Source organism: Lactuca saligna, chromosome 4 (assembly GCF_052625555.1).
Source record: "Lactuca saligna cultivar CGN05327 chromosome 4, ASM5262555v1, whole genome shotgun sequence".
NCBI lineage: Eukaryota > Viridiplantae > Streptophyta > Magnoliopsida > Asterales > Asteraceae > Lactuca > Lactuca saligna.
In genome coordinates, this window is record NC_136420.1 from 291,736,933 (window position 1) to 291,763,491 (window position 26,559).

The 26,559-nt window shown below is 38.6% G+C and overlaps 3 protein-coding genes across 4 annotated transcripts; 2 read left to right on the top strand and 1 right to left on the bottom strand.

The window, feature by feature from the left end:
- The first annotated feature begins 794 nt into the window (after nucleotides 1-794).
- On the top strand, nucleotides 795-2,808 carry LOC145040773 (uncharacterized). The gene is made up of 2 exons (XM_078988669.1): nucleotides 795-1,380; nucleotides 2,042-2,808. Exons 1-2 carry the CDS (start codon nucleotides 795-797, stop codon nucleotides 2,806-2,808), a joined length of 1,353 nt encoding a protein of 450 aa, XP_078844795.1.
- Nucleotides 2,809-14,472: 11,664 nt separating this feature from the next.
- BRK1 (BRICK1) lies at nucleotides 14,473-15,407 on the top strand. Its single transcript, XM_078992552.1, has 2 exons — nucleotides 14,473-14,752; nucleotides 15,050-15,407. The coding sequence occupies exons 1-2, from the start codon at nucleotides 14,620-14,622 to the stop codon at nucleotides 15,172-15,174; spliced, it is 258 nt and encodes an 85-aa protein (XP_078848678.1). The 5' UTR covers nucleotides 14,473-14,619; the 3' UTR covers nucleotides 15,175-15,407.
- Nucleotides 15,408-17,908: 2,501 nt separating this feature from the next.
- Nucleotides 17,909-25,256, bottom strand: LOC145043800 (nodulation receptor kinase-like). 2 transcript variants are annotated; one of them, XM_078992554.1, is made up of 16 exons: nucleotides 24,882-25,256; nucleotides 23,778-24,279; nucleotides 23,228-23,700; nucleotides 22,980-23,130; nucleotides 22,560-22,631; nucleotides 22,389-22,457; nucleotides 22,196-22,267; nucleotides 22,032-22,103; nucleotides 21,616-21,791; nucleotides 20,788-21,017; nucleotides 20,138-20,264; nucleotides 19,415-19,483; nucleotides 19,142-19,331; nucleotides 18,918-19,050; nucleotides 18,309-18,660; nucleotides 17,909-18,237 (listed from the first exon to the last, which is right to left on the bottom strand). In XM_078992554.1, the coding sequence occupies exons 1-15, from the start codon at nucleotides 24,976-24,978 to the stop codon at nucleotides 18,319-18,321; spliced, it is 2,775 nt and encodes a 924-aa protein (XP_078848680.1). In that variant the 5' UTR covers nucleotides 24,979-25,256; the 3' UTR covers nucleotides 17,909-18,237; nucleotides 18,309-18,318. The 2 variants fall into 2 exon arrangements, with proteins under 2 accessions (XP_078848680.1, XP_078848679.1); XM_078992553.1 differs by having other exon boundaries at nucleotides 17,909-18,660; nucleotides 24,882-25,255.
- Between the last annotated feature and the right edge of the window lie 1,303 nt (nucleotides 25,257-26,559).

Here is a 26,559-nt window from a genome sequence, read left to right on the forward strand (position 1 = left end):
CATATAATAATAAGCTGATTTTTAAGGTTTCCTATCCAAATACTTAAACTTAGCTTATTGTGATGAGAATAAGATTTAAGCACCCTCTTTTTTCCCTATCCAAACAGCTTCTTAATTTTGACAAGCAAAATCAAGAAACCATAAATGCAAGTGAAGACGTAATCAAGACGATTGGTTTTCATTTGATTTAGGATTTGAAAGACATGTATATCACGATGCACGTGCAATTCATTACATGGACTTATATAAAAACGCTTTCTCATTTGCCATTTTATTCTCTCTAATAAATAAAGAACTTTTTGCCACATGTCACACTCTTATTGATTTGACCATATGTCACTTTATGGTTTCTTTCATGTAATTTTTTCCACATGGCATTTTGTGATTTTTTTTTCATTTTATTAATTTCCACATAATATTTAAATGTAATAATTGCAATAAATGTAATAATAAATGCATATCAATTTCATTAATTGACTTACTTCTAATTTCAAATGTTCTAAATTAAAGTTTCATTAGTTTCTTTTGTGCGGTAGATGAAGTAAAAGGGGAAGCTCTCCGTTTCTTTAAAAGCAAGTTCACTTAGACTAAGACTTCGAGGCCTAAACTCATCAGTCCATTGTTCAAGTCTTTATCCATGATGGAGGCAATTAAACTTGAATCTCCATTTACGCTTGAATAAGTAAAAACAACGGTATGGCATGCGGCAGTTACAAGTCCCCTGGGCCTGACGAACTAACGGACTAACATTTAAACTCATCAAGACCTACTGGGATTTATTTAAAGTAGATGTGATGAATTTTGTTATTCACTTCGACAAACACGGGACTTTAGCGAAGGGGTGCAATTCATCATTCATCACTCTTGCTCCAAAGATTAAAGATCCCATCTCGCTCACAGATTATCACCCAATTAGTCTCATCGGATGTATGTATAAAATAATCTCCAAGATCCTAGCGTTGCGTCTCAAACAGGTCATTGGTGGGCTCATAGGTGATGTGCAATCCGCATACGTGGAAGGTAGAAGTATTCTTGATGGACCATTGGTGATAAATGAGTTGCTGTCATGGGCTAAGAAAGTGCAAAAGAAGGTGTTGATGTTCAAAGTAGACTTCGATAAAGCATTCAATTCTTTAAACTGGCAGTACCTTGACTCCATTCTCGTCCAAATGGGTTTCGGCAGCAAGTGGCGATCATGGATCCATGGGTGTCTTACTTCCGCGCGTACCTCGGTAATTATAAACGGATCTCCCACAGAAGAATTCGAAGTTTCTAAAGGGATCAGACAAGGTGATCCTTTGTCCCCATTCCTCTTCATCATAGCAATGGAAGGTCTCAATGTTGCATTGGAGGCGGCTAGAGATAAAGGAATCTTCAAAGGTATTCAAATCCCGAACAACGGTCCTATTTTATCACATCTTTTCTATGCGGACGACGCCTTATTTTTCGGTGAATGGTCTAGAACCAATCTTAAAAATTTATCACGGATCCTCAAATGCTTCAACGCCTCCTCGGGTCTCAAAGTCAATTTCCACAAATCTAGGGTATTCGGGATCGGGGCTTCGGAGCGAGAGTCCGCAAATTGGGCTAGCATCCTTGGTTGTGAAGCGGGCACATTTCCATTCAATTATCTTGGTGTGCCGGTGGGTGCAAATACGAACTTAATAAAAAATTGGAAACCGATCTTAGATAAATTTCAGTCAAAACTTTCTGCCTGGAAAGCAAAGACGTTGTCCTTCGGCGGACGGTTGACCCTAATTACCTTAGTTTTGGGGAATCTCCCGACCTATTTCTTCTCTTTATTTAAGGCACCGTCGGCAGTCACTGACGCTTTGGAGAATATTCGTCGAAGGTTTTTATGGGGTGGTGATGAAAATAATAGAAAGATCCATTGGGTATCGTGGGATAAAATTGTGGCCCCTAAATCTAAGGGTGGTCTAGGCGTGGGATCAATCCGTACCCTAAATACAAGCTTATTAGTCAAGTGGTGGTGGAAACTGAAAGTGGAATTTTTTTTTGATATGGAGCTGTACTATAAAAGGGATTCATAATATCTATAACAAACCACACGACTATTTATCAAGCAGGAACATTCATGGTGTTTGGAAGAATATTGTTGCAGCAAGGACCGATCTCAAAAAACATGGGTTAGAGTTTGAAGACATCTTTAAAGTGCATATAAAATCAGGTGAAAACTCTCTGTTTTGGTTGGATAGATGGCTAGGTACGGTGCCCTTAAAAGTCAAGTACCCATCACTGTATGAGCTTGAATCAAGGAAGAACTGTTTGGTGGCTGATAGATTTTTTGAGGGTACTTTTGAAGGGCACTGGTCCATTCAAGTAGATGACACAGGTGAATCCAACAACTTGATAAATTTACATAGGGATCTTGATCTAGTTAGGCTGGTACGAGGTGAGGATCAATGGCGTTGTATCCTAGATAATAGCGGGACATTCTCGGTGAGTACCATGCGGAAAAAGATTGCTTCAAAATTGTCCCCATCCCCCTCTTACGCCTCCACCAGCTTTGTCTTCAAATGGAACAAGGTATCTCCTAATAAAGTCAACTGTTTTATTTGGCGGGCATTACAAAAGAAGATCCCTTCAGCGGTGGCGTTACGATCTCGCGGTATTGATCTCACGACGGTTACATGCAGTGCATGCATCAATGAATCCGAGTGTGCTAATCACATACTACTTCAATGCCCATTTGCTCATTTTATTACTGATAAAATCCTTTCTTGGTGTGGTGTGCAACATAACTCATTCACCTCGGTGGTTGAACTGTTGGAATATGAAAACGGATAGGGTCGGAATTTGAAGACGAGAAAGAGATTCGTCACCATATGTCACGGACTTATCAAGAACTTATGGAAACTCAGGAATGACCATGTGTTTAAAAGAGTATTCGCAAAGCCTGGAACTGGTGTTGAAGCAGTCTAATCAATGGTGTATTTTTGGTTAAAATGCAGGGGTAAACAAGTAATGTGCACTTGGGAAGAATGGTCAACATATCCGTTTGGGTGATGTCTTTAATTTTCGTTTGTCGTTCTGTTGTATTTACTTTAGTTTGAATAATGTTTCCGTTTGTTGGTTTGTTCCTTCGCTAGTTTCTTGCTAGTTGTTGGTTCTTTTTATAAAAGTTGCAGTTTCCAAAAAAAAAAAAAACTAAATTATTTGTTTAATTTAAAAGAAAAACAAACAATTTAATTTTAATAATTCAATATTTTTCTGTTTTTTTCTTATAAATCCAAACTTTTCAAATGTTTAGAATTTCATATTATTTTCTTTAAAATGAACTCATATAATACATGGGTCTTATACCTATTTTATATTATATTTTCTTTAACAAACAAAATTACATTTCTAATTCAAAAGACACAACCATAAATCACCGAACAATGTACTTTAATTGTAGATGTTTGGAATATTCATTTTTTAGAAATTGAAACTTTTTTTTTGTATAATTAAAGTTAGAAATTTATTATAGTAAAAAGGTTTGTTGAGTTTTTGAATCACCTTCAAATAAAAGTATGCTTTTTATATTCGAGATAATATCTTTGTTACTTTATGGATCAAATGATCTATGTGTAATTTAAATTTTGTACGTTTTTATAGTTATTCAGCAAGTTCATACATCACTGTATAGTACAGTTGGGTAAAATGATATTTTTTATTGCTCAGAACAGCAGGGTAATGTAACGACGTAATTTTTAACCCGATTTTTTTCATTTTTACAAACATCAAACATCGAGTAATAATTTAAGTTCCAATGTAAATAATATTGTCACGACCAATTACATAACAAAGATCAAAAAATAGTTTCCCCGAGTGTGTGTACGATCACGTCGGCGCCTTCCCACGGTCCTCGCTAGTACCTGAAACACATAACACAACGACTGTAAGCATAAATGCTTAGTGAGTTCCCCAAAATACAGCCTACGCACATACGCCTTTCCAGGCCCTGACCTTCCGGTCCATGTGTCTCAGGGGACTTCCGTCCCGACTAGGTAAACCTTCCGGTCCGACCCACGTCAACCTTACGGTCCATTTTACAACGCCTTCCGACCCATAATATATTCGCCTTCCAGCCCATAATATAATGCCTTCCGGCCCATATCAAGCATATCATACATGGCACATATAACGATTAACTTATCACACATAATGTATATAACTCATATCATATCCGATCTTCCGGTCACACAGTTAAACCCTTCCGGGTACAGTATAGTGAGAAGACTCACCTCGTATGTCTCGATAACTCGTGAACCCTGGAAATCACTCGTGCTCGAACCCCCGAGCTGTAATCCTCCTATGACATCATATATCTATAATTATTACTTGTACCACTAAGGTTGACCATCCTTATCAAGTCCACACTGGTCAACTTGGTCAGCAGTCGTTGGTCAAATTGACCGGACTCGGCGAGTGCACTAGAGTGACTCGGCGAGTCTACGCGTTTTCACCAACTCGCAGGGATTTTCCCTTTGATACGTCGAGTACTCTCCTGACTCGACGAGTTCCACCTGATCATGAATCACGGGGCCACCGCGACTCAACTCGCCGAGTCGTAAGGACAACTCGACGAGTCCCAACTCGACGAGTCCCAACTCGACTCGGTCCACCTGTCAAATACCTTTCTAACTCTCTGTGACTCACTGAGTCACCCACAACTCGACAGGACTACACACTGGGTGGTTTTAAGGACAATCTTCAAGCTACTCGTCGAGTCTGTTCTTCAGACTCGGCGAGTCCATGCCATGCATCAGCTAAAACTTGCTTCTGCGGTCAGATCCGTTCCATACACACATAGATCTGGCCTTCCCAAGCTCATTTATCACGTAAAGTCTCAGTCTTGGCCGCCATGCAACACATACAAGGCGTATTTTGGGGAAATAACCTCTAATATGGCAACCCTAGTTTCCAACTCAAAAGAATGGACATAAAGCAAATCATTTAGGGCCTTTTGGACCTGCTAAGGTCCAGATCTAGGTTCCATATCTCCATGGGACCTTTCATACTTCAAATCCAAGTCAAATAAGGCAAGAAGAAACCCTAGATTTGACATATCAACAAAAACACGAAGTTTAGCTCTGAAAGTTACCTCAAGAAGGTTCCCTTGATGAAATAGAAGCAGATCCAAGCTCCCCAACTCTTCAAGCTTGATCTTCTCCTTCCTTTCTTGCAATAACACACAAATTGATGAACAAATAGCCTCTTATCTCACTCACAAAGACTCTCAGCTGCTTTGGTGCACTCAAGGCTCAAGGTGGCCGCAATGAAGGGCCATAAGGTCCTTTAAATAGGGCTTAGGACCGGGAAATTAGGGTTTCATTAAACAGCACGGACTCGCCGAGTCCAGATGCGAACCTCTGCCCAAAACCGTGACCCGACTCGACGAGTTCGACCTCCAACTCGCCGAGTCCCCTCACAAAATACCAAAAATATGAAAGTAAAGATACCTGGAGATCCGGGCTGTTACAATTCTCCCCCACTAGAACAAGACTTCGCCCTCGAAGTCTCGCTATGCAAATAGCTCCGGATGTTGCTCACGCATCTAACGCTCCGGTTCCCAGGTCATCTCTGATCCCTTCCGATGCTGCCACTGAACCAACACCAGGGGTACCTCCTTGTTCCTCAAAACCTTGATCTTCCGATCTCTGATGGCTACTAGTCTCTCAGCATAATTCAGGCTCGCATCTACCTGAATATCCCCTAATGGAACCACTGCCGATTCGTCGGCTATACACTTCCTCAACTGTGACACATGGAAAGTGTCGTGAATCTGCCCCAACTCTGCTGGCAAGTCTAAACGGTAGGCTACCCGGCCCACCCTCGCGATCACTCGGAAAGGACCAATATATCGGGGCCCCAACTTGCCCCTCTTCCTGAATCGAATCACTCCTTTCCAAGGAGAGACCTTTAGGAGTACAAGATCACCGACCTGAAACTCCAGCTCGGACTGGCGTCTGTCTGCATAACTCTTCTGTCGGCTCTGAGCGGTCAACAACCTCTGCTTGGCCAGCTGAATCTGCTCGGTCGTCTGGAGTACGATCTCCGTGCTACCCATAACCCGCTGCCCTACCTCACCCCAACAGATGGGGGTACGACACCTCCGCCCATACAACAGCTCAAAGGGTGGCATACCAATGCTCGAATGATGGCTGTTGTTGTAGGAAAACTATGCCAAGGGTAAATATGCATCCCAGCTACCCCTGAAATCCAACACACATGCCCGGAGCATGTCCTCGAGCGTCTGAATCGTCCGCTCACTCTGACCGTCTGTCTGGGGATGATATGCGGTACTAAAATGTAACCTAGTACCCAACTCCTCATGAAACTTCTTCCAGAACCTGGAAGTGAAACACACATCACGGTCCGAAATAATCAAGATCGGCACTTCGTGCCGCGATACTGCCTCCCTCACATATAACTCTGCCAAGTTCTCCGCAGAAGAACTCTCGCTGATGGCTAGAAAATGAGCGCTCTTCGTCAGTCTATCCACGATCACCCAAATCGCATCGACTCCCCTCGCAGTCCGCGGTAACTTGGTAATGAAATCCATAGTGATTTGTTCCCACTTCCATTCGGGAATATCTAGCGGTTGCAGCTTACCGTGCGGTCGCTGGTGCTCGGCCTTGACCTGCCGACAAGTCAAGCACCTCTCGACAAACCAAGCGACATCCCTTTTCATACAAGGCCACCAGTACTCCTTCCTTAGATCCAAATACATTTTCGTAGCACCGGGATGAATCGAGAATTTCGATCGATGTGCTTCCTCCATCAAAATAGTACGCGCACCGCCCACAAACGGTACCCAAATCCGACCCTGAAAAGTCATAAGCCCTCGACCATCCGTGATGAATCCTGATACCTGACCTACAACCCGCTCCTTCTTCTGATGTTCTGGCTTCGCAGCCTCTGCCTGAGCTCCTCGAATAATATCCAAAATCAGGGTCAATACCGTCAATCTCATACAAATATCTCGAATCGGGGCGCTTTCCGCCCTACGGCTCAACGCATCGGCTACCACATTAGCCTTGCCCGGGTGGTACAGGATCTCACAATCGTAATCCTTCACCACATCCAACCACCTCCTCTGTCGCATATTCAGATTTGGCTGATCCATCAAGTACTTCAAGCTCTTATGGTCCGTGTATATCGTACATCGAACCCCATACAAATAGTATCGCCAGATGTTGAGGGCAAACACCACAACCCCCAATTCTAGGTCGTGGGTGGGATATCTCGACTCATGAGGCTTCAACTGCCTCGAAGCATACGTTATCACATGACCCCTCTGCATAAGCACTGCCCCCAAACCCGATATAGAGGCATCGTAATACACCACAAAATCCTCCATCCCTTCTAGGAGTGCAAGCACCGGAGCCTCGCACAATTTCTGACGAAGCGTCTCGAATGAGGACTGCTGCTCCGGTCCCCATGAAAACGTAACACCCTTCCGGGTCATCCTAGTAAGTGGCACAACGATCTTGGAGAAGTCCTTGATAAACCTGCGATAATATCCAGCCAAACCCAAAAAACTCCTGATCTCGGTGGGCGATCTCGGCACCTCCCACCTCAACACCGCCTCAATCTTGGCTGGGTCGACTAATATCCCTTTCTGGTTAACAAGATGCCCGAGGAACTGGACCTTTCGTAACCAGAAATCACACTTGGAGAACTTGGCATACAGTCTCTCCGATCTCAAAGCCCCAAGAATCTCCCTCAAATGTTCCTCGTGCTGATCCCTAGACCTCGAATACACCAGAATATCATCGATGAATACGATCACCGACCGATCCAGCATCGGCCGGCACACCCGGTTCATAAGATCCATGAACGCGGCCGGGGCATTGGTGAGCCCAAAAGGCATCACCACGAACTTATAATGTCCATAACGAGTTCTGAAAGCAGTCTTCTGGATATCTTCCTCTCAAACCCTCATCTGATGATACCCCAACCTCAAGTCAATCTTGGAGAACCAAGATGCCCCCTGCAACTGATCGAATAGATCGTCGATCCTAGGTAAAGGATACCGGTTCTTAACCGTCAACTTGTTCAACTCCCGGTAATCGATACACATCCGGTGTGAACCATCCTTTTTCTTGACGAACAAAATCGGCGCTCCCCAAGGTGAGCTACTCGGTCGAATGAATCCCTTTCCCAACAGCTCCTGAAGCTGCGAGGATAACTCCTGCATTTCCGGTGGAGCGAGATGATAAGGCGCCTTGGCGATGGGCGCTGTTCCCGGAACCAAATCGATACGAAACTCCACTTGCCTCTCCGGAGGCACACCCGGTAACTCTTCGGGGAACACATCCGAAAACTCACATACAACCGGAACGTCATCAATCGAATTGGGCCTCCCCGCGGCCACTCGAGCATCCATCACGTAGGCTATGAATCCATTATAGCCCTGCTGCAAACTCTGCCTTGCCCTGGCAGCCGAACAAAACGCCGACCCACACCGGGTCCCCTCGCCATAAACCGTAAGCACTCCCCCACTAGGGTCTCGAATCATCACCAGCTGTCTCTCACAGTCAATGACTACTCCAAACTTACTCAACCAGTCCATGCCCACGATAACGCAGACATCTCCCATAGCTATAGGAACCAAGTCTATAGGGAACTTGACCCCAAAAATCTCGAGCACGCATCCTCGAATCACCTCAGTGGCGTATACCGCTTTCTCATTTGCTATAGCAACTCGCAGGGGTCGACTCATCACCTCCCGATCAATACCGATGTGCTGGCTAAAAGCCAACGAAACAAAATACCGACTCGCACCCGAGTCAAATAATACCAAAGCAGGCACATAATTCACAAGAAAAGTACCTGCGCATATCATAATATAAGCACAATATCTCAGTATAAAGGTAAATACATGAAAGAATACATACCAGCTACGACATTAGGCGCTGCGCGGACCTCCTCCGTAGTCAACTGGAAAGCTCTCCCACGAGCCTTCGGAGCCTCGGCCTTCACTGGCCGAACCTCGGTAACCCTGGCAGCAGGCGTAGATCCTTGGCGAAGCTGGGGGCACTCGGCCTTCCGATGGCCGGTCTGGTTGCAATGAAAGCAAACCATGAATACCTTGGGGCAATCCCTAGCAATGTGCCCCTCCTTGCCACACTTGTAGCAAGCACCCGATCGACATGCCCCCTCGTGACCCTTGCCGCACTTTCCGTAAGTGCAGCCCTTCTGACCTCCAGATCTCGAATCGGCGGACTTGGTCCGCTTGGCTGCCGGCTGAGACTGAGCCGGCCGCCGATCCATCCGTTGAGACTCGGCCTCCTCCCTGGCCTGGGTCTCCAACTCGATCTCACGCTTCCTGGCATTCGCCTGAAGCTCAGCAAAAGTCTGATATGACGAGTTCGATACGAACTCCCGGATATCCCTCCTCAGCACTCCCAAATACCGACTCATCCGAGCCTGCTCCGTGGACACCTGCTCGGGGCAGAACATCGCCCTCTCATGAAACTTCCGCGTGATCACCGTGACAGAATCATTACCCTGCTTGAGGGTCAAGAACTCCTGAACCAACCGTTCCCTCTCCACCTGGGGAACGTACTCGTCTCTGAACATAGCAGTAAACCTCTCCCAAGTCACAGCTGAAACCTCTGCTAGAGTGAAGTTCGCCGTCACGAACTTCCACCAATCCTTTGCTCCCAGACGGAGCTGGTTCAAGGCGAACCCTACCCTCAGATGCTCCGGACATGAACAAGTGTAGAAGCATCCCTCGATATCAACAATCCATCTCATCGGAGCGATCGGATCCTGCGTCCCGTCAAACTCAGGTGGCTTCGTGTTGCTCAACTCCCGGAACAACAACGAGTCACCTCCCTGTGGTCTAGCAGCGGCCACAACTGCGGTAGCTGCAGCGACTGCGGCCTCAGACAACGCGGCGTACTGCTCATCAAATGTCTCCATCAGCGTGGTCTTAATAGACCCAAACATTTCCGGAATCTCAGCCCGGATCGTTGCAGCTACCTCCTCATGAATCATCTGACGAAGCTCCTCGTTAGTCACACTACTCGTACCAGGTCTGTGGCGTGGTCCAACCATGATGTCTCTGAAATACAACATAAAAATATCAGAGACTCTATCGGGCATAATCGCACTCGATAACACAGTCCTACTCAGTCTCCGATACCCAGGGATTCTTACTTGGGATGCCCACTGACCCGGTGTCTTTAGTAGTACGGGCCCAATACTACCAATTACACCGCGTCAGTATTCACCCCAAGTCCTCCTCCCCAGACCCCGAATCCTGAGTACTCTATTCTTGTCATACACTAGTTACCTACTCGCTCTCAAAGCACCTCATAGAAGCAGGTTTCCCTAGACTAAGGCATCACAAAATCAGGCCACTCTAGTCCTAATATGTATACCTAGTCTACTAGCATGCGTATCATATCATATCATATCTCATAACACATATTGTAAGAGTATTTTGGGGATTTTACCGTTCGGGCGTTGGCTGACCGTACATACTCCTTCTTCCTTGGTTGTTTCAAAATCACTTATCAAATTTTATTGATTTATTAAAATTTTCTCAAATCCCCGGTTTGAGTTCAGTTACGCCCGAAGGTGTACCCGAATCCCTCAAACCAAGACTCTGATACCAAGTTGTAACGACGTAATTTTTAACCCGATTTTTTTCATTTTTACAAACATCAAATATCGAGTAATAATTCAAGTTCCAATGTAAATAATATTGTCACGACCAATTACATAACAAAGATCACAAAATAGTTTCCCCGAGTGTGTGTACGATCACGTCGGCGCCTTCCCACGGTCCTCGCTAGTACCTAAAACACATAACACAACGACTGTAAGCATAAATGCTTAGTGAGTTCCCCAAAATACAACCTACGCACATACGCCTTTCTAGGCCCTGACCTTCCGGTCCATGTGTCTCAGGGGACTTCCGTCCCGACTGGGTAAACCTTCCGGTCCGACCCACGTCAACCTTACGGTTCATTTTACAACGCCTTCCGGCCCATAATATATTCGCCTTCCATCCCATAATATAATGCCTTCCGGCCATATCAAGCATATCATACATGGAACATATAACGATTAACTTATCACACATAATGTATATAACTCATATCATATCCGACCTTCCGGTCACACAGTTAAACCCTTCCGGGTACAGTATAGTGAGAAGACTCACCTCGTATGTCTCGATAACTCGTGAACCCTGGAAATCACTTGTGCTCGAACCCCCGAGCTGTAATCCTCCTATGACATCATATATCTATAATTATTACTTGTACCACTAAGGTTGACCATCCTTATCAAGTCCACACTGGTCAACTTGGTCAGCAGTCGTTGGTCAAATTGACCGGACTCGGCGAGTGCACTAGAGTGACTCGGCGAGTCTACGCGTTTTCACCAACTCGCAGGGATTTTCCCTTTGATACGTCGAGTACTCTCCTGACTCGACGAGTTCCACCTGATCATGAATCACGGGGCCACCGCGACTCAACTCGCCGAGTCGTAAGGACAACTCGACGAGTCCCAACTCGACTCGGTCCACCTGTCAAATACCTTTCTAACTCTCTGTGACTCACTGAGTCACCCACAACTCGACAGGACTACACACTGGGTGGTTTTAAGGACAATCTTCAAGCTACTCGTCGAGTCCATGCCATGCATCAGCTAAAACTTGCTTCTGCGGTCAGATCCGTTCCATACACACATAGATCTGGCCTTCCCAAGCTCATTTATCACGTAAAGTCTCAGTCTTGGCCGCCATGCAACACATACAAGGCGTATTTTGGGGAAATAACCTCTAATATGGCAACCCTAGTTTCCAACTCAAAAGAATGGACATAAAGCAAATCATTCTGGGCCTTCTGGACCTGCTAAGGTCCAGATCTAGGTTCCATATCTCCATGGGACCTTTCATACTTCAAATCCAAGTCAAATAAGGCAAGAAGAAACCCTAGATTTGACATATCAATCAAAACACGAAGTTTAGCTATGAAAGTTACCTCAAGAAGGTTCCCTTGATGAAATAGAAGCAGATCCAAGCTCCTCAACTCTTCAAGCTTGATCTTCTCCTCCCTTTCTTGCAATAACACACAAATTGATGAACAAATAGCCTCTTATCTCACTCACAAGGACTCTCAGCTGCTTTGGTGCACTCAAGGCTCAAGGTGGCCGCAATGAAGGGCCATAAGGTCCTTTAAATAGGGCTTAGGACCGGAAAATTAGGGTTTCATTAAACACCGCGGACTCGCCGAGTCCATCCTTTGGACTCGCCGAGTCCAGACGCGAACCTCCGCCCAAAACCGTGACCCGACTCGGCGAGTTCGACCTCCAACTCGCCGAGTCCCCTCACAAAATACCAAAAATATGAAAGTAAAGATACCTGGAGATCCGGGCTGTTACAGGTAAAATGATAATTTTTCATCAGTCAGCATATTCAATCAAATATAGAACCAAACAACATGGTTTCTTACTCAATCAAACGTTATTACCTAGACAGACTTTTCCAGTCATCACTTTCTCAATCAGCAACTACCAAACAAGACCTTAGTGTATATGTATCAAATGTAGGGATGGAATTGGTACGATACCGATTCTTTTTTCTCTAAACCGCGTACCGTACCAATTATAGTTGGTATACAAAATTTGCTACTAGAACCGTATCAAGTGTAATTTGTACCAATATGTTTGGCTACCAACAATTTTGGTTGGTACAAATTGGTAATGATATATACCAACGTTTAATCTTTTATTGTAAGATTTAACAAAGACATCGGGTAATTTTGACATTTAGTAAATAAATTAGTTTAATAAACGAATTAGTTTCATAGCTCTTTTAGTTTACAAAATAATTCTATTGAAATACAGCTAAAGTAACATTTTAATTTTGTGTTTTAACGTGATAGTAAATATTAATTAATGCGATCAAATGCCTTATATCATATTCTTAAAACTGCAAAAACTAAACACACATGTTAATTGGAATGTACGTATGATTTCGTATATATATATATATATATATATATATATATATATATATATATATATATATATATATATATATATATATATATATAATAAATTGGTTGGTACGGTATTACCATGGTATTCAAATTTTTGTACCATTACCGTACCAAGATTACTTAATTGGTACGGTACTACCGACCAAGGATGTTGGCTACCAAACATATTGACTACCAACTTTCTTGGTTCGGTTGGTAACATGTTGGTTGGTTTTCCGTGGTACAATTTTGCCAGCCCTAATCAAATGGCTTATGTCTAACAGTATTCAACGGTACATGTTAGCCTGAGTGATTGACGGTTCAAGTCTTGTTTAAAGGTAATTTAAAAGTAATTATATAGTGCAACAAGGAGTATCCTCAGTGGGCGCCTTCCACTCCGTGACAAACCCAACGACACCAAGCAACAAGGAGTATGCTCAGAGCATTACTACCTTAACCAATCACTAGCTCTTGCTATACGAGAAGCACGATTAACCAATCAAGACATTGGATCATGTCGGACCTGGCGACCTTGTCCCTGTACGGACTCGCAAGGAAGTCTCAGTATAAAAGCCTCATCTGCCACCTCAAATGGTTAGTTGTTCCCACCTAGCCTTCACTATACACTCTCAGTGACTTGATCGCCCGGGAGCTCCTCCAGGAGAACGGCTGACAGTTTCCTATTGTGACCTCGTAAGTCTTCCCGGAGCACTCATTGCCATCTCGCCGTGATTAGAGCAACCATCCGAGATGGTCCGAAGACCAAGGTCGCATCACACACAAATCAGGAAAAAAGATTATGGTGGATTGTAGATCAGCATACGGATAAAAGATTGTAAGTCAATTTGGAAATGTGCAAAACTCTTTTTATTTTAGTTACTTCTGACAAGGAATGTTTTCCTTTTCTTTTAATCTATACCATATCGCAATTGGAAATAACAACCGGTGTTTCAAAATGATTGCTAGTTTTATTTTAAAGAATATTAGCATCATGAATGATGTGCTCGGTAGATCTCGAGTGAATAACCCAACAATAACTTGCGATGTGATTGATTACACGAATGATCCATATCATCATTTTGACCTCCTATAAATATATCACAAGTTAAAACTCATCAACAAAATAATTATTGTAACGAGGTTTATCTTTTGATATAGATTACCCATGTGATCATCAATAACTCTCACATCAATAAAATTAACCGATTAATAGGCTTTTACAAAAAGTTTGAATAAAATACATAGTGTTTTTTTTTCCTGAAAAAGAAAATAATATATGAGCTTTTTCTTTTTTCTTTTTTTTTTTTTTTTTTTTTTTTTGAAATATAGTTGACAATCTATATACTTTTATGTCTCCTCCCTTCACGTAGTAGTACTGTAGTATATGAAACGTGAGGGACTTTGTTAGACTTTCCTGAAGTTTGAGGGGCTTTCTTGAAATATATTTATTTCCCCTTTTGATGAGCACTGACCTGAAAAATCACAATCATGTTTGGCTTCGAATCCTTTGCTTAACTCACACAACACACAACAATAAGAAATCATCATCACCGATTCACCGATTCATCTAAACAGCAGTTGAATCAAGCAATCAGAATCAATCGACAGAGAAATGGCTCGAGCTGGAGGAATAACGAATGCAGTAAACGTAGGGATAGCAGTACAAGCTGATTGGGAGAATCGAGAATTCATCTCCCACATTTCCCTCAACGTTCGTCAACTCTTCGATTTCCTTGTTCAATTCGGTAAATCCTCACTTGATCTCAATGATTTCGGTTTTCATTGACTTAATTGGAGCTCGTTGTATACTCGTAATTGTGATATACTGATCTATTAGACGAATTTCCATCGAACAATTGAACTGCGGAGGTTCCTTGTTTCGTTTGGATTCGTGTTGCTGATATCTCCAAAATTTCACTTGCCAATTGAATGGAGAGATACACATGGAACATCCGCTAAAATTTTGGTGCTTTTTTCTGTAAATTGTGTAGATTTAATCTAATTGCTCTTGTGTATTAATGGAATACATTTTTCGCTTTCAGAGGCTACAACAAAGAGCAAATTGGCATCTCTGAATGAGAAACTTGACACACTAGAGCGTCGTCTAGAAATGCTTGAAGTACAAGTGGGTACTGCTACAGCCAATCCAAATTTATTCAAGACTTGATTTACTCGACTATGGCATTGTAGAGAAAAAAAAAAAAAGCAAAAGCACAGGTCTACATCAGAATGTGAGGTGATTAAGCTTGTTCAAAAAATCCAGTATGATACGTATGAAGTTTGTTTTGCCTATTTTTCTATATATTTATTCATGTAGCTGATCTGTGCATTTTGTAATTGGAAGAGTTCCCTTCTCTTTGTTTTCATATCTCTTTTTATCTCAATGAATATTTGAATGCAGTTTGTTGTGCCTTCCTTATGCATCTCACTGATCCAAAAGAACAATTAGAAAGTTCACAAATCTTCCATGCTTTGGCATCACTTTAACTTCAGTCTTGCTCATGCATATCTGATATAGATCATTGATTGATTTTATTGGTTTATTGAAGATTATAGAACAAATGAGTTTCTATGATATAATGGCTATGATAGTTGCATGTTATAACTGTATAAGAATCTCCATGCCTTATTTTCCTTCTAAAAGTTGTTAATCACTTATATGCCATTATGCCCCTATTTATTTGCAAAACCATTCATTTGTAGAGTATATCTGTATGAATACACATTTATGTCTCAAAAACATTTTGGGTAAAGAAGAAATATATAAACTTCTGAAATCTAATTCTTTAATATGGCATATGAGTTCTTGAGGTCACTTCAACTCTGTTAACTATTCCTTATTAAGCTATGTTGATTTTAAATCAATACTTTTATTGCTTGCAAGAAGCCAAGAATATTGAGTTTACTCGAGTAAAGTTAGGGCTGTTTGATAAAACCGAACCATTTAGTGCTGAATGATTTCAATCTCTTAATGGTTAAGAGAATGTAGGGTTTGTTAACTGTTCAGAGGCTTTTGATTCGTTCAGAGGTTGTATCATACAACTGAAAGCTGACCGATTCAGAGGTGACCTCTGAATCGTTGAATCGTTCCATTTGGACGTTATCAAATAGCCCTTAGATCTGATATAAATAAGAAATGAAAATATGGGAAAACAATAATCGATGTACTTTCGTATTTATATCTACATTAAATTCGTTAACCTTCTTATCTAATATTATTCATGACATTGATATTGTTTGCCATGAAAGTAGCAAAGCGTTCCTTGGGATAGAATTGATAGTAAAAAAGGGAATAAATAAATAGATAGATACGTAAATGCACATAAAAATAAAATATGTAACAAAGATCTATACTATATACTGCCTAGCTTTATGTCTCCACTCCCTCCTATATGAGGACACATTCTCAGAAAGAGCCAACTCCTTCATGTCTAACCTCACACTATTTTCCCACATCCTGTCATCCTCCTTTGCCGACCTTTACTCCACTCCTCGTTGATTGTAATAGTCGTCACCCTCCTTACATGTGGTCAATAGTTGCATCCTCTGACCAATCATCCTTCCCTCAAATTTCCAATGATTGATACAACTCCCAACTCAAATCTATGACACCACATTCAGTATATCGGTCAACATTGTCATACTGCATGTCTACCGAAGCATCCTCATTTCCATAACTTTCATCTCTCTCTTTTGCATCTTATTTAATATCTGGTACTGCACCGTTCCACTCTGCAAGAACTTTGAATCATTCTCTTGAAGCTCATCCTCTTCATCATATTCGATCTACTTGCCCCGAAATGACCTGGATCCTAATTCATTGGGCCTTTTGATACAATCAAATAGAAAGCCCTAAGGGCGCCAACATTCATACCCATACATCATAGTTGCCTAATTGCCACTATGTAGAAACTTCTATTTGTTAAGGGACCTTCTTGCCACACAATACTACAGTAGGAGCCCTCCACCTTAACCATCTCACATTTATGTAGTGAATAGCACAATCATTTACATTCTCTTCCTTGTGGATTATTCACCCAACATATATGAAATTCTAATTTGGGTATAGTACTTATTTCCCACTGCAAGACTTCTACTCCCTCATCCTTGTGCTCCCCGGTGAAATTGCACCAAAGGTATTCCATCTTAACTATTTTCAGCTCGGTCATTGTCTTGATCACAAACAAAATATCATGGGGAAAAGCATACACCATGACACCTCTCCTTGAATCTCATGATAAATCTCAAACAATATCAAATTGAAAATGTATGTCTAACTATTGAACCTTAATGCAACCCCTCCCCAAATCCTATGGCCAATATGGGAGAGGTGGATTACAATATTCATAGAACAACCCATGCTTCAACCTAAGACCTCATTTATGGATTCTCACCTTCTTATCGCTAGGGCAAGCATGCAAAGACCATTTGAAGAATATTGTATGCAAAGTGTTATTGGCTTCTTTTATTCATCTATTTTAGGTGCTTGTGGTGTTAGGAGCTTTTAACCTCAATGTATTCATCATACTTATTTGGCCTTATTTCAACTACGTTGTTATTATGTTCTTGTTCTTCTCTTATCCGAGTTCCATAAACTGTCCACTTAACATGAAAATATTCACTTTGTTGATTCTTCTACTTCATTTTTTGTCTTTTCCTAACATATTCAAAAGATAACTAAATATTGTGAAAACAAAAAGTGTATAGGTTGGTTTTTCAAGATATAAGAATTGCAATGTAAAACTTGGAGTATTAGTAGCTAATTGAGCTTTTTTCTTTTAGTAATGTTTCTTTGATCCCAACTTAACGTTTGCTACTCATTACTTACCGATGCTTTGTCCTCCTTATAATAACTTACCTATTTTAATGTTTTCTTTGGAGTTATGGTGTACACATTATGATGAATAGACAAATTATGGTTGAATAATCGACAAAAACATAAATATTCTAAAAATACCCTCTCCATACACCTTGCTACTTGTATAATAGCTGAAATTTATGGATTACACATTCATGAACTTATACCACTATGCTAAACTCCGACTTTTTCTTCAATAAAATCTACAAGATTGAAATCAACTGATATTAAGTACTTGTAGAAACAAATCAAGAAATTACAAATATTTACTTAACATTATTCTTCCACCAAGCTTAGCCCTAAGCTGGCCCACACCATCGTGTCTTTAGACCATCACGTCAGATGTACATCAGATACACACTGGCCTGGTGCCTACAAGGAGTCCAATCCACATTAGAACTAAAACTCCCACACTGCAACTGCTAAGACTCACACATATTTACTTAATATTATTTATCTTGGTTGTGGAGGGATAGGTTGTGATTGGAGAGATGATAGTTCCGACGGAGTTGGAGTGGGTAAGGGCAAAATAGTAATTGGTCTCTCGATAGAGAACCGATTGGACCCTCCAAAGCTATCTAACGATCTCATATATTCGGATGCATTGTTTTCAATTATCAAAGCATCTTCAAGCTCACGAACAATGTCAATCATGGAAGGTCTATAAGCTGAGAAGGGCTCGATACATGCTAGTGCTACTTCCACAACTCGCCACATGGCTTCCGTATGATATCCTCCTTTTATGCTTGGATCCACTATTTCCTCAATTCTTGAATTCCTTATATACGGTTTTGCCTACATAGAATTTGGTAAATCACTCTGATTAAACGCAAGAAATAGCAATATATGTACTTTTTTTTTTTTTTTGTGTCACAACATTGAATTTTGAAAAATCTAGCAATGTTATCCAAATTCAAAGCAATTTTCACTACTAGGTAGAAGTTTTAAAGTGCAACAATATAAATAATTTTTAAAAAAATGAATAACTGTTTAAAATTTTCAAAGTACAACGTCTTAATAAAAAAAAAATTTAAAAAGAAATTCAAGCATACCCATTCAACCAAGCTCCACTCATTTCTTGGCCTGTGGATATTAAGAGGTTCGCGACCCGTTATCATTTCAAGCAACACAACTCCATAGCTAAAAACATCACTCTTTGCAGACAAATGTTGCGTTGAATAATACCTTAAAATACACAAAAAAAAATAAAATAAAATAAAATAAAAACATCATGAGTTTTGTGATTTAAAAAAAAAATGAAAAAACTTGTACTTACTCTGGATCCAAGTATCCCGCTGTCCCCCTTACTTCAAGGGAAGCACCACTATCACCTTCTTGAGGGGCATATTTGGAAAATCCAAAATCGGCAACTTTAGGGCACATACTATCATCCAAAAGAATGTTACTTGATTTCACGTCCCTATGTATGACACAACGCCCCGAAAATGTATGAAGATATGTCAAACCTGGAGGGTAAAACTGTCTTTTTAGTATTATTATAATTATTGTAATATCTTTTGCTTACAAGTAAATAAATATATAGAATTACCTCGAGCAGATCCTAAAGCTATTGAAAGTCTTGTTGGCCAGTCTAGAGCTCTTCTTTTAGACGCATCACCTATTAAGATACAACGAAGCAAGGGTAAAAACGGTATTAAAATGATGAAAAGAGTAAATTACAAAATCGTCCCTGTGGTTTGTCCAAAATTATGGATTGATTTTTCTAAAACCTTTTTGGTCTTGAAAACATCCTTTGCCACCCTTTTGTCCCTTATGCTGACGATGTCCAATTTCTTAGAGTTAAGACTATCCATATTGAAACATGTGAGGGCATTTTCGTCTTTTTAGGTAGATGAAGTGTACATTACCGGTTCACCATTGTTGCAAATATGTCAAAATTAGGGTTTTGAAGTTGTACTCGAGAGAAGATGATGAAGAGAAAGGGAGTGCGTTTGAAAAATAAAAGGAGTGATTAACCGATTTTTACTCTTTTAAGGTTTATTTATGAAATACAATGATGAATTGATGATTGATTAAAGGCTAACCAAAAAGACAAAAATGCCCTCACGTGTTTTGCACATGGCGGGGCTTAACTGAAGAAAATGGACGTGTTTGCATAAGGAATGAAAAGGGTGACAATTGATACTTCCCGGGAGGCCGGGACTAGAAATGTTAAAAAAGTCGGCAAGGGACCTATAATTTTGGGTATACTACAGGATGATTTTTGTAATTTACTCTAATAAAAATAAACTGAAAATAACTTAACACATACCATAAAGCCGATCTTGTAGGGACCCATTTGACATAAATGGGTAAACAAGAATTTGTTGATCATTTTCACAACAATAGCCAAGAAGAGGGACCAAATTTTCATGTCGAATAGCCGATAGAAGTGTTAGCTGTAGATGAAATTGTCAATAGACTTATTTAGTCAACAATATGATAACAAAAAAATATAAACAATTTGAACTTATGAATAATGAAGCAAAATTTGATATGAAATCATAGTGGAGATTTTTTAGGGCTAATCATCGAAATGGGAAGTTCATATCACAAAAAGATCACCTTTTGACAATTGGGACCAAATTCGTTAAAAAAAAAAAAAAACATAGGCCAAAATAAAAATTGGGTAACATAACATACTGTAGCATGTCGTACTGACCAATTTGGAACAACTTACATATTCGGTTACCCTTCTCTATAATAAATCGTGTAAAATGGTATTTTGGATATATTGAAAATAGTTTGTTAGCCCAAAAATAATGCTATTAACCCTTTATGTAACTAGCCCTTTTTTCTATCATGTTTTAGCTACTCTTTAACCTTTTTTTTTTTTTTTTTTTTTTTTTTTTTTTTTCATTTTAATTAATATTACCAAAAAAGTTTTTATGAAATTGTCTAAAAATTGAAAAATTACTTCACCTCGTTATCAAATTCACGGGTTCCTTGTGTTGAAGTTGCTGACCGGACTTTTACTGCTACTTCTTTACCATCTTGTAGGGTCCCACGATAAACCGATCCAAATCCTCCTTCACCTATTAATGTTTTATAATGTTGTATTGCTCTTTCTATTTGTTCAAGAGTATAACACTCTATGGATATTGTCTTCAAACTACTATCTTCATTGCTACTTGGCATTGCGTAAATTGCATCTGCAATTTAGGTGTTTTTTACGGGTAAATGCAAGAAATAATAATGTATTTGTGTTTATTTGTGTATTTAAGCATCCTACTTTTGTTTCTCTCTATTACAACATTGTATTTTTTAATTATTATTATTATTAAGACATTTTATTTTGAAAAATCTACCCGTAGCAGTGTACTTTTTTTCAATCAGGATATTATACTTTGAAAATTTTAAGCAAATATGGTAGTTGTATTTGGATGGCATTATAATTTGATAGATTTTTCAAAGTATAATACTATAATAGGATAAAATGAAAGTAGATTTCTACAATAGAGAAATCAATGAACGTGCATTGCAATTTTTTGCATTTAACTTGGTTTATATTTGTAAGAGGGTGAATGCAAGAAATATATCGAATTATAGCAATGAAAATTGTAAAATTGTTTTGTATTTGCATAACATTGCTATAATTTGGTAGTTTTTCAAATAATAACGTTGTAAAGAAAAAAATGAAAGTAGAACACTATATAATAGAAACATTTGCTTAAAATTTCTGATTAATATCCTTATATCCCGTAACATCTTTAGATTATATAAAATCTTGAAAGGGAAAATTGTACTCACTTTTGGTCATTGCATGTGTTTTCCCATTTGATTTTTTGTTGGCTTTTTTCCTTTTCTTGTAAAAGCAAATTAGGCAAGCAAATACTCCGGTAACTAAAAGGGCCCCACTTGAAATTGCGACTATGAAAACCGTGTGTGGTGTATGTGATGATTCTTTTCCTATGCACATTCCATTGCTGAAACAAAAATACTTAATTACCCTCCTCATCAAGAAAAGATGGGACACAAAAAGACATAATTACCCTCCTCATTAAGAAAAGGTGGCGCATGACAGATCACGATCGAGTCCTTAATTACACATTGTCCCTTATAAAATGGTGTCTGATCTCAATATGCTTTATTTTTAAATATCTTACAAGATAAAAACTTGATGATTTAATTATGTAAAAATTAAATTTAATAATTGAAGTACTTACTCTGTATCAAATTTGGAGGAATTGTCACTTGTTGGAAGGTCTTTGGTAAAATCTTTATTGCATCCATAATACCTAGATGAAAGCACAAACAACTCAAGTTAGTTGGATTTATTAATGTTTTATTGATATTATAATTCGTATAGAAAATGATTAAAAACACTCACAACTGTGTCAAGTTTGGAAGGGAGGCAAATGACTCTGGAATCCTTCCAATGAATTCATTGTTTCGTAGGTCCCTAACATATGTTTTAAACTCAATTACCAACGTGGATAAACATTTTCTTTCCAAATTAAATTCTCATAACAAACAATTGAATAATACTAATATTTATGCATTTTAAAAGGAAAGAAACATACATCGAGGCAAGAATGGATGACAATGGGAATATGGGAATACTATTGGTGAAGTGATTACTACTCACATTCCTGTAGTTCATGATCAAGAGGTAAGAAACTAACTTTTTTTTTTTTTTTTTATTTTTTTTTTTTTATAAAAAATAAGAGAATTAGAAAAGTATCATATCATACAATTCTGTAAGATGAGTCAGCATAGTTATGTCCTGTGCTAGTGGTCCTCGAAAGTTTCCATTAGATAAATTCCTGCAAGATAAATATTAGAGTAAATTACGGAAATCGTCCAAATGGTTTGATCAAAACTACACGTTTGGTCCTTAATTTTTTTTTTTACACTCGGATCGTCCCTGTGGTTTTTATTTTGTTGCGTTTTTGGTCTCTATGGTTTGTTTAAAATTGCATGTTTGGTCCCTAACTTTATGTATGTAAGGGACGAAAAAGTAAGAAAATCAAACCACAGGGACAGTGCAAAAACAAAGTTAGGGATCAAACGTGCAATTTTGACCAAACCATAGGAACGATTTCAATAATTTACTCTAAATATTACAATCTAGTACATAGTATACATTATACACAGTACACAGTAAAACTCACAGCTTAGTTATGACGGTTGTTCCATTCGATTGGATGCACTTCACACCATTCCAACTATGTGGGAGACACGGGTCACCCGTCCAACTTTCTAAGACCTCATTATCTTCATTCTCTACTAACAACTCTTTTTTTATTTTTAGCATCACATCAACTGAAAGATTTTAAAATTAAACAATTTAAAAATTTTATTTCCATTTTATGACTTAAAACAAACTAGGGACTTAAGTTGAATTAAAATTTAAAACTACCATCTTCTTGATCAGTCGCTTGAAGCAAAGGGCGAACTTGAAAAACTTCATAAGCATTACAAATCGGGCCCCACTGAGATCCATTAGAAGCTTTTTTTAAGGTAAAATTAAGAAACCCATTTGCTGTGAAGTACATAAACGTATCCCTATAATTTGATCCACTAGAAATCACATCAATTTGTTGCCTCTTTTCACCATTGATATATACATCAAATACTCGTTGCCCAATTTTCACATTTCCATCAAGTTCAAGAAAATAGAGGTGAAGAATATACTTTTCGAAGCTTGAATGAAGATTATGCATAAATTCTAAACGCTCTAAATGGGTTCGACCCGTTTTTAGAACTTCGATAGGAGGTGATGTTTTTGTCCTGTTTTGGACAATTTTGTCCCCGTTTAGTGACGTGGAATTTCCGTTTTGGTTCGAATCTGAATCCGGCTTCCATATTCGATCATACGGGTCTTGTGGATACCTGAAAATGCCCAAAATGACGAAAATGCCCTTATAAAGGAAACCTTGCATTTCTACTAAACAGAGTAACAGACATACCTGATTTCTCCACGTGTGTTCCCGACATCAACTCTATGTAAAACTTTAAGAACATTCGAAGGATCTTCATAATCCAAATCCAACGGTCTCAATTCAATCTTGGAGATATAAGGATTTCCCTGTTTTTTTAATAAACAAAAGTCGATATAATTATTATTAGCTCTTATAATCACTTCAACTTCAGCTTCATCTGATGATCCAACTCGCCCTATTGGTGTTGTACCAATTAAGACATCGAAGAACGTGTTTGTGGGTGAAGTTACGAATGTACCCCTGATTAGATAACCTCGACCCTTTTTTGTTGGCAAGTTGTAACACCATTTAGTACCATAGTTTATGCCAAAAAATCTAGCGTGATCGTATGTTGTAATGTTTTGTAATGGTGTTACTATGTCTTGACATTGTTGATTGTCTGAGAACCATTTGTTATCTGAAATCCATGTTATGTTGTTTTTTGGATCCGTGAATTTTGAATCAGAACAACATCGGATGCTTAGAAAATCTGCACAAAATTAAGAATTTAGCTTTAGTAAATTGTTTGAGTGTTTTTTTTTTTTTACTTTAATACAGAAAGAACGAGTTAATAAGAAAATCATTATTGATAATTGATACTTAGAAAATTTTCACAAAATTGAGAGTTTATTTTTAATGGAGTACTATGTTAGCTAAAAGTTGTGGTGCTTTTTGCCTTTTTACTTTTTAGTTTTTGACTTAATATATAAAGAACTATTTAAGACAGAAAAAGAAAAATATAGATGTAAAATTGTTGAATTATAGCATAAATCGGCCTCATTCTCATTTATTACACTTGTATATCTCTATATAATATAAAATCTTTCTACTTGATTCTTTTAACATGTTCATCAAGATATAGCCCTCTAAAAGATTTCGATTTGACTAAAATACCCTTCGTTAGCGAGATCAAGCCTAGGATCATATCCAATTAGCATATACTTCAAAAAAAAAAAAAAAAATTGATCATACATATAAATCGGTATAGCATGCATCTACTATGGGGAATTACGAAGATGATTTATTCACTAAATATTCTATTAATTTATAAATCTAAATTCTTAACTAAAAATTTGAGATAATTGGGCATACCTTGTTGTGAACAGGTTGATTGGATGGCTATGAAGAAACAGATTATAACACAAAAGTAAACCAATCTTGAATTATGATAATTCAAGCCTTCCATCATCCTCTTATTATCAATTTGAATTTTTCCATCTCATGATCAAACTCATAACTCTCAAACTAGGGTTTCTTCACCACCATAGATGAAGCCTAAAAAATATTTATAAAAAAAAAATGGTTTATTATAACTTCAAAATTTGAGAAAACCCCTTTTGAATCTTTGGTGATTTTGAGGAGGAAAAAAGCATGAAACAATAGGGTTCTTGGATTAAGAAAGAGGTTTGACTAAAAAGATTAGTATTTGATGATGCAATTGAAAGGAAGATGAGAGGTAAAGCTTGAATCAGAATAAACTAACATTAATTTCACAATCAGTTTGTTAAAATTTTTCCAATAATTAACGAATATTTAACTGGAGTTTGTTAGTTTTAGTGATGAAGGTGGGCGTTGTTTATGATAAATTAATCTTTAATGTTTTAATTAATTAAGGTAGGGTTAAGGCGGAGCAATCCTTCATCTTGGTCCATCTTGCGTCTGTCTCTTTGTCTGTTTACATTTGAATCCCGACATCATTAAACTTTTGTTTATTCGACTAAAAGCTTGTAGATTGTGACTTTCAACCACCAATCATGTTTCTCCAACTATTTTTTTAACAACCAATTGTTATTTTCAAATATTTAGACAAGTTTTCTAGGGTTAATTTTCGTAGTGTGACTATGTGACTATGTTGTTCCGAATTGGTCCAGATTGTAGTGGATTATACAAAGTTTTCTAGAATTGGTTTCAATAAGGATGGGAGGATGTTTAAGTCTTTTACACAAATATGAAAACAAATGTGAGTCTTTGTTACATTTTCTTAGTGGGATAAAAAGTTGTAATTTTTGTCTCATTGATATGAGTCATAATCTCAGTGGAACGAATGCAAACATAATAGACAAGCTTTCGACGCAATTTCGAATGAATGATGGTTAAAAGGGTATTTACATCTTTTGGTTTTTACACAAATGAGATATGAGGATGAGTCTTCTTTGTTTCATCTTTTTTTTGGTGAGACAAACAATTATAAACCTTGATCGTTTAGTTTTGGTTCAATGCATATGACACATAGTAGATAAGCATTTGGCAACTATTTTTAATGATTAAGATTATTTATCTCTTTTGCACATACGATAGATCATGATCAAGGCATTGTTCCACAGTTTGGATGAGACATAAATTTTTCAAATTTTGTCTCATTTATGTGTGTCAAAAGTCTCAATTAAATGCATATAAATACAATAGAAAATTTTTGTAGGATTGATGAGGTTAATATTTACATCTTTTGCATACAAGGGAGATTGAATGTCGGTAGTCTTTTTGGGTGGAATAAAGTTTCTAGTTTTATCTGATTGATATTAGTTATAGTATTAATCTAGTGCATGATAAATACAAAATCGAATATAAAAGCATGCAATGAGTGTGAATCAAAAGTGATAAACGATTGTAAAGCTATTTACCACAATACGAAACGTTAGTACAATTCATTTGTAGTTTGACAAATGATAACAAATTTTGTAAACATTTGACTTAAAATTTGATTAATTGTTTATTTTGGCATGGGGTTGCTTATCTTTTTGTGTCAAAACATTTATTTTTATTTATTGAC

Coding starts and splice junctions, on each gene's coding strand:
- LOC145043800 (XM_078992554.1), bottom strand. CDS start 24,978: ATGATGGAAGGCTTGAATTATCATAATTCAAGATTGGTTTACTTTTGT. Junction 22,632..22,979: donor ACAACCGTCATAACTAAGCT/GTGAGTTTTACT, acceptor TTTATCTTGCAG/GAATTTATCTAATGGAAACT. Junction 19,051..19,141: donor GCGGGATACTTGGATCCAGA/GTAAGTACAAGT, acceptor GTGTATTTTAAG/GTATTATTCAACGCAACATT.
- LOC145040773 (XM_078988669.1), top strand. CDS start 795: ATGAATTTTGTTATTCACTTCGACAAACACGGGACTTTAGCGAAGGGG. Junction 1,381..2,041: donor AGATAAAGGAATCTTCAAAG/GTATTCAAATCC, acceptor GTACTATAAAAG/GGATTCATAATATCTATAAC.
- BRK1 (XM_078992552.1), top strand. CDS start 14,620: ATGGCTCGAGCTGGAGGAATAACGAATGCAGTAAACGTAGGGATAGCA. Junction 14,753..15,049: donor CGATTTCCTTGTTCAATTCG/GTAAATCCTCAC, acceptor TTTCGCTTTCAG/AGGCTACAACAAAGAGCAAA.